General features: G+C 41.7%; 1 protein-coding gene across 1 annotated transcript; it reads right to left on the bottom strand.

Moving 5' to 3' along the window:
• Positions 1–1219: 1219 nt before the first annotated feature.
• On the bottom strand, positions 1220–2742 carry LOC101611274 (UPF0472 protein C16orf72). The gene has a single exon (XM_012947865.2). It carries the CDS (start codon positions 2686–2688, stop codon positions 1858–1860), a length of 831 nt encoding a protein of 276 aa, XP_012803319.1. The 5' UTR covers positions 2689–2742; the 3' UTR covers positions 1220–1857.
• Between the last annotated feature and the right edge of the window lie 5970 nt (positions 2743–8712).

Raw genomic sequence — 8712 nt, 5'->3', positions numbered from 1 at the left:
GATGTGATTTTTAAGGATAAAGATTGTTGTAAAGTCTCATGTCTCTTCTCAGGACCTAACAACACGTCTCAGTTCCATGGAATGCAATATTAAGTTCTTACCTATCAGAGGATTCACTTTATGTTCTTGTATTATTTTAATATATTGGTCAATTAGAAATTTACTCCATAGGCCATGTTAATAAAGCAGAAACAATTCTGATGTGAATGTAAAAGTGTCAGTAAACAATCTGTAATATTTTAAACACTAGTGTTGGAAGACTCTGGGGGAGAATTGGACTTTTTCATTTCCCCCTTCTCCTTCCCTAGTCTCATGCCCCACCTCCATCCCTCTGGCTCTAAGTCCTAGGGTGTCTAGGGCCTCTACTATGCCACAGCCTTCTTCAAACCACTTTAGCCTTTTAGACACCCTAGGACTTTTACTTCCATATCCTACCCACACTTACCTTCCTCCCCCATATTCTTTCATGCCAGACCAGTTAGATTTCCCATTATTCTGGTTACAAAGTGCACTCCTCAGACAATTTCAGGAACTTAGAGATACCCTGCTATTGAAAGTGGTGATCCTTACTCAACATCCTCATAACTAATATGCAGTCTGCAACAGGTAATTTTCAACTATATATAATAATTTCCAGCTCAAATGCTGGGGTTCTATTGGCTGATTTCTAGAATGATTGATTTCATTATCTTTGGACTTTAATATTTGGCTGATATTTATTTATACAAAAGGGAAAACATTTAGTTAATCCCCCTGAGTACTAAGCACTGTACTGGATAAGTGACATATGGACTCCATCTGATATTCATAATGACCTTTAGAGATATACCGTTCTATTATAGAGATGAAAAACTGAGGCCAGTGAACTGGCTTGCCTAAAATCATCAGTTACTTTGTGGAGCCCTGGCTATTAATGGTTTTTTTTTAAAGTCTTTATTTTGATAATCATACCATACTGTACCCTTAAATAAAAACGAAATAATTCTAATTGAGCTTGTACTTCAAAACCATCACAAAAAGCTAACCTAAGAGAAAGGAGCTCCTATATTGCTAAGAAAATGGAGCACCACTGGGCCAGAGGGACAACATCTCATTTGATCAGAACCTCTGTTGGTTTTGTTTCCCAAAAGGAAGCAATGACTTTACCCATCATCCAGTATTATGAGCCCAACCATTATGGCCTCTCTTTACACCATCAGAATCACCCACATCAACTACGTTTTAAGTTAAACAGCAGCCTGAAATGTATTACCTCTTTAGTTTCCTGCTAGAAATTGGGTGCATGGTACAGTGGAGTACAAACAGAGGGCTCCAGATTTCACAAAAATATCTAGTCTTTCATTTTGGTACAACTGAATGGGCAAAGACCATTAAAGACAACAACACAAAAAAGACAGGATAAAAATATCTATAACCAAAGAAACACCTGCTATATCTTTCCCTTTAAGACTTTAAAGTAAGGTCACATTTATTCATTCAACAAACATTTATTGAGCTCCAACAACTGTACTAGGTGCTAAGAAATACAACTTGAACAAGATAAACCAGGCTCTCGCCTTTACTGAACACTTTTGTTTTAAATGATCTTGCTAACTATGTGATACCTGATGTTCTCTAATAGAATTATATATATTTATATATATATATATTTATTTATATATATATTTCTCTTTTTGGAAAGCCAAAGTCATAAGAGGCCTCTTCTGGAACACTTTGAAAGTTCTTTACAGTAAACATAATAAAAATCTTTAATTAACTTAGGGAAGATCAGTGGTCTCAAGTATCCTTTCAACAAGCATGTTGAAGGCCAAGTTAGCTGTAAAGCAGTATGGTAGGTGGCGAGACCAAAGAAGCAATTTAGACCATTCGGTTGCGCTTGTGGGATGGGGTGTCTGTGGTGTCATCACCGAACTGGGCCGAGGTGCGCTTACGGATCCCCCCACTGTCCAGGCGGAAGGCCAGTTCTTCTGAGCCGAAGGGGTTCTGGTCATCCTCTACCAAGCTCCCTTTTCGACGTCCACTGCTGGAAACACCACTGTCGTGGGATGGGGAACCAGGTGGGCCAGATCGCATGCTGATGCTCTCCATGGCACCACTGAGGCCATGCAGGGCAATGGCCTCATGGAAAGGCTGAAGGTCGACTTCCACAGGTGGGCTGGTCTCGGTGGCAGCAGCCTGGTTGGCGACCCCAGCAGGAGGCTTCGGGGACATCCTAGAGGTGCGCGGTGGAGGAGGGGCGGGGGGCACTTTGCCACAGAGGAAGCTAATCAGGTCTTCCCGACGGATGGTACTCCTGCCCTTCTTCACCCACTCCAGCACGTCTTTGACGCGACGCTGGTAGCCAACCTGGACACCCAACTCAAAACTTCGTTGGTAGGCATCCTCGCTCTCTTTGTACAGGCTGGTCACGGCCATGGCCGCATTCTGGAAGGGGTCCCACATAGACAGTCCTGGCTGTTGGCACCCGGAATCCTTGTAGAGCTGGGCCACGGCGGTGGCAGAGATCTGGAAGAGGTGCCAGAGCCTCTGCCGCTCAATCTTGAGCCCCGCCGCGTCGGCAGCCGCCTCCTCCTGCAGCTCGGGGGCCAGCTGCCCCTCCTGCTCGGCCTCAGCCAGGCACTGGCGCTCCCACTTGGAGAACCAGTGCTCCGCGACCTCGGCCTCGCACTCCTTCGGCTGCTCCTCCATCCTTCTTCCTCCAGGCCGCGCGCCTCTGCCACCACCGCCTCAGCCTCCGCCGCTGCCTCCCGTCGCTCCTCCTCCTGCACCTCCACCGCCACTCCACCTCCACCTCACCTCCACCTCCACCTCCACCTCACCTCCAGCTCCGGCTTCCCCTCCTCCTCCTGCGGCGGCGGCGGCCGCCTCCGCGGGCGCCGCCGGGCGGGCGCGCGAGCGGCCGGGCCCAGAGGCCAACTGCTCCGGCGCGCGCCGCCCGCGGCCCTGGCGCACGCCCCGCCCCGCCCCGCCGGCCCGGCCCCCAGGCTACGCCGCCGCGGAGTAGATTCTGCCTCCACCGCCGACCAGATCACCCCGCAGCCGCAGGCGCCGCCGCTCTGCCCCCTTCCGGCCCCGCGCTTCGCTCCGACTGCGCCCTCCTGGCGCCGCGGCCTCGCCACCGCCGCCTCCCGGCTCGCGCGGCGGATGTAGCTGCGGAGAACTCGGAGGGGCCGGCCAGAGCGCTGTCTCAACGCGGCGCTTGCCTACCGCTTGGACCCTTTTCACACATTTTGGGGGGAATTTATCGCTTTCATCCAATGAGCTGATCAAATTTTACATCCGATGTTGCCAGAGAGGATTATGGGGGCAACTTCAAGGTGTCCATCACATCCAGGGCGCCGATCCGGGGAGGCTGAAGGGGCAGAGTGGAAGTACCGGCCTGTTGTGAATAAGCATGCAATTTGGACCCTTAGCAACCGTCTCCCACGCATTAATTGCCCTTAAAAAATGTGTTTGCCATGGACTGAATCAGTATTTAGGCGAGGGGAGGAAAACCCACATTAGAAAAACATATGCCATTCCTGGGTTCTTCGGCCTCAGTTTCCCTAAGTCCCCATTGAGATTGTTGGACTAGGACTCTTGGACAACACTTGATTGAGAACCTTGCTGTCACTTGCAAAGCACTTCTTCCGGGCTAGTTGCACACTTCTCAGTGCTAAGAGTGCTGGTCAGACAAGGTATTGATTTCTCCTAGTCTTCTTGAAATGGTTTGTGTCACTTTAAAAAAAAAGGGGGGGAATGGAGGAGGACTTCTGAGTGGTCCCTTTACAACTACTGAAAATTCCAAAATTAACTAAGGAGAAAGAAAAAACAAAAATGAAAGCCCAAACACGGAATTTTCTGCTATAATGTAAAATTCAGCTTCTCTTTGGAAAGAAAGAAAAAATAATAATAACTGATCCCCACCAGTCTAAAATTCTAGCTAGTTCAAACCTCATCTTAACAAACATTAAGCTATAAAGTCACAGAAAACTAATGTCTTCACATTGAATTCAGTATCAATTCCCATGCAATGATGTGGTCTGTTTTCACTGCAGACAATTCCGGGGGGGGGGAGTGTATTTTAAAAAGAAGACATATTATCATTGAGCTAAAAATGACATCAAAAATGGAGAAAACTAACAAAAATCAGTTTTCGATTTTAGGGGGAAATAGTTTTGCAGATTGTGTTGGAGAATATTTGTTAAGTATCCAGAAAGCCTTACAGAAATAAAGAATTCTAGCATAATGTTCTTAAGTATGAAATTAATACATAAAATTAAGTGATCTAATCATTTAGCTTTATCATCTTCCTTAAAGGAAATACATGTTTCTAAGTTAAATCTAAAAGACAAGATGAAGAAGAAGAGGAGATTGTGCCCTTTCTCTGCAAACTGGGCTTTTTCACGATTCATTAAACCCTTTTTCCAAATGTGTAATTGGACTCTTCTCATTTACATAAACGAAAGATGAGGCAAAAGACCCAAGATCAGCCCAAAAGAAGAGATATGTTTCTCATTCTATATTTTTAAAACATGTAGAAGTAAACCCCAGAAAGGCGGATTTTTCTTCCTCACTTCACCCCCTCCCAACCATCACCCACCAGACCTGAACTACTTCGTGATGGAGGAGCTGCCCAGTTTGCCACAGCTCTGCTCATGGTACCTTAAAGTGATTATCAGGGGCACATGTTTTATATTTCCTTTTCTTTAAGTAGAAAGGTTGCACCATAACCTTTCTCTCTCTCCCTCTCTCCCTCTCTCCCTCCCTGACTCTCTCTCTCTCTCTCTCTCCCCCACTCTCTCTCTCTCTCTTTCTCTCTCTCTCTCTCTCCTCCTTTCTGATTGGGTTAAAAACCAAGAAGAAAGGCCTCACTGTTTTTGAAAGAGTACAACCCTCTGCCTGGGCTTGAGATGTCTGGCTGGTATCCTCCATTCACTTGGTTTCACCACCTGATTAATTAGTTAATTAGTACTTAGAACTGACTAGCCCCCAGTTGGCAATTTTCATGCCCTGCATGGTGAAATGTTGAATCCAGCATTGAAATTTCTGTCGCACACCCTAATTATTATCACCCCACTACTTTTAAAGCTGTTGCACCAAATTATTATTATAGACTGAGCCAGACAACTCTGTGGGAATATGTTCTCTCTGAGAATTAATGATAGACTTCATCAATATTTTCCACTGTTGCCCCTAACACATTTAAATAAAACAATTAAATGAGAAAAATTCTAATTCAATTAGCCTTCAACCCCTTCCATTGGGGGAAAATTATTTTATACAGGAGAGATGTTGGAAGAATAACACTGAAAAAATATTAATAATGTTTTGTAAAGTCACCAAATGGTAGAGTGTGTTTACAAGAAATATTCTGAGATTAGATGTTTCCCCTTTTATAAGGCTGAAATGCCAGGGATCAAAAATAGATGCAAAGCAAAAAGAACATTTTTAACTAACTGTTAGAAAATGCTGCTGCCTATATGAGGGGTTAATGTTGAAAAAAAATGACATGACTAAGGAATGGTTTTCCATGAGAAAAAATATTCTTCATTCACTGCCTCATTCTTCAATAAATTTGATATCATGAGTAAGGTTAAATATCAACCAAAGAAAAATAGTTTCAGGAAATAGCAAGAGTCTAATTTTTGGCATTTCTCAATGTACCATGGCTGAAAGAAGTCTGGTGAATCAATGATTTCCAATACTATTGGTAGCTGTTTTCACCTGGTAGGAATCCTTATATATCTGTACAGTGGGTTGCCTGTAATTGTAAGAACTAAATGGTACACAAAACTGGATACACAACCTCACAGACCAGTAAATGGGTCAGACTGAAAGCAAAAGTAAACACCAACCTTAGGAAATGAAAGAAGTTAAAAGATAAGTGTTAAGGACCTTATTCTTTTTGGAGAATAAAACAAGATTTAGTAGCTTTCCACTTAATTTAAATGAAAAGAATCACTACCTTACATATTGCAGTGATAATGTAATGGGGAAAGAAAACAAAAAAGTCTTTGTACAAATGACACCTCCTATAGTTGTTGTGAAGAAACTTTTCCCCTTGGTATCTGCTAACAAATTCTAATTAATGCTGCACATTCCTTTACTGAAATCATTTAATGCGGAACAAGGGGGGTAAAAAGAAATGCTGAATGCTCGTGATTGCCCTGTTAGAATTATGGGAGTGAAAGCCTGGGGCCCCAAACTTACTGTCTATTAAAGCCAAGCTTTGAAAAAGAAATGCAACCTACAAAAGCTGTCAATCTCCCTTGCCCCTAAAGCCTGGGTTCACATGGATTCAAGTGACAGCCCTCCTCCCCCATGCACAATACATCAATCTGTCTCTCCCACAAGCACCCACAGCCCATTGTGCTGGCCGCAGGTGCCTATTATGGCACCCATGGCTGCCTCCCACAGCTCCGCCCCTGAGAAACAGGAACTGCAGACAATGGAGCCCTGTGGGAAGACAGAGGTGGGTGTTGGGAGGGATAACAGACAGATGGTAAAGGGTATAGGGTAGTAAGGTAGTTTCAAAACAAATGTCAAATATTCAAAATTATTGCTTTCGTGTACCCCCACCCCGTTTTGAATTGCCTTTTCTTCAATCCCCATCTGCCATAATTATTAAAACACTTACCTGTTAGGATGAGTACTTGATCACCTTTTTTGGGTAACAGTGGAGGGGATGACCTTCAGTACTCTACTGCTCCTATTTAGCTTGTAGGTTTCTCAAGGTCATAGACTCGACTTTTAGTTAACTGACATTAGTAGACCATTTAGAGAAATAAAGGGGAATTTCTAATTTTTCACAAGATTTGGCATTTTCCTTGAAGTTCAATTTGGGGTTCTATAAGGACTAGAGTCATGAAAAAAACCGAAGTTACTTTGAGCAAGATGTTTGTGAACTCAAAGAACTATATGATCCCTTATAAATTGCATACCATGCAAATGTAAACTATTTAGCTGTTTCATTTATAATACAGAGATATGAAAACTCAATAAGAAAAGTAGTGACAATCTCTGTCCCAGCCCCTTTTCTTGTTCCCAAACATGTAAAAATGGAGCAAAATTTTAAGAAACTGGAAATACCATTCACATTGGGAACCATTATAAAGAAACACCCATTCCTGTTTTCAAGACAATGTGACATAAATTAAAATCAAATGAACAATAATTTTTATCACTAGTATTATCATCTAAAATGAAAAGTGACCAAGAAGAACTTGGCATAACTGTAAATCATGATAAAGACAATTGGTGACTTGTTGAGAGGAGGGTACCCACAGAAAAAGTGCCAGGGAATGAAACCAGCCAGTTTTCCTGAAGCAGACAAGAGGGTTTTGGTTTGCTATCAAAACCCACAAACTTGGCTTTAACTAGGACCTGTCAGAGATCCAAGTGAGCTTCTGGCCAGAAGAGCTTAATTAGCAGACTTGGTTTGAGTTTTAAAATTACACAAGAAAAACAATCAATATAGTATGAAAGTATGCAGTGGTCTTCTAATGTAGTACAAAATTCACTATTTCATTACATATATGTAGTTATTGTGCACATTTCATTAATAATTTAAATGTACATTTTAAACATCATTTTTGTATCTATCACTAGGGCTTTATTTCTTCTTGTGTACATTTTCAGAGGTATTTATGTATACACTTCTAAATACAAATATGCATGTTTCCTCTTTTCTTGTAAATAGTGGTACACACTGTTTTTTAACCTGATGGGTTTTAGAAATTAGTCCATATCAGAACATTGAGCTTACAGCATGTATTTTTAAATATGAATAGCTTTAATCATAGTATTTGTAAAAATTGAAACTCACAGTCCATAATGGGAAACATATCATTCTAATAATTAGCTATCAAAGTGATCAAGCCATTTGAAGGGTACTCTGATTTCTAAGAACAATCATTGCATTACATATTTTATTTTAGATAGTCAGAAAGTAGTGTAACTAACTTTATAACTAAGTAGAAACCAGAGAGGATGTTGAGGAGAAAGTCACAGTTAACACATAAAGATGAGCTTCATTAGGAATGCTTTTGTAGAAACAATTTAAAAAATAAACTTTTTATTAACAACCTCCATACATACAGACAATATATCATGACCATAATTTCTTCTTACCATCCTCCCTTTCTCTTCTCCCTTGGCCTACTCTCCACTGAATCCCTTCTTTCCAAGTAGTCCTCTTCTGAAACACTTTAAAGATATTTATCTATTGGAGTTTTCAAACTGTTTCTATGGCATTCCAAATATGCAGAGTTCAAACGAAGTTACTAAGGCTTTTCAATTGAGCCATGGCATATTGGTAATATTTCTGGTATCTTACAAAATTATTATGCCTAATTGACTTAGCCAATTAAAAGATACCAAGTATTGGCTGTAAAATTACTTGAAAATACAATATTTTTACCTATGCTCCAAAACCAACCTCTTTGACTTTTGAATATTTTCTATAGAGCTACTGAGTCTGTAATATTTTTTTTTTAGTTGGCATTCAAATAATGACTCTCATTTTTATATTGTATGCCTTTACTATTATACTTTGTTCTTATTTTTGCCCCTATTGCCCTCCTTATCACACTTTCCCCACTTGCTTGGCCCTTTCCTTCCCCCAAATAGTCCTTCCTTCTGCTTTCATGACACATAGATTGTTTCGTTTGCTTGTCGCCTCCTCCCTTCAGAACTCTTCTTCCCATCATAGTCTCCTTTCTACGTTCATGT

This window comes from Jaculus jaculus, chromosome X (genome assembly GCF_020740685.1).
Source record: "Jaculus jaculus isolate mJacJac1 chromosome X, mJacJac1.mat.Y.cur, whole genome shotgun sequence".
NCBI classification, from domain to species: Eukaryota; Metazoa; Chordata; class Mammalia; order Rodentia; family Dipodidae; genus Jaculus; species Jaculus jaculus.
This window is presented reverse-complemented; position numbering and strand designations above follow the sequence as displayed.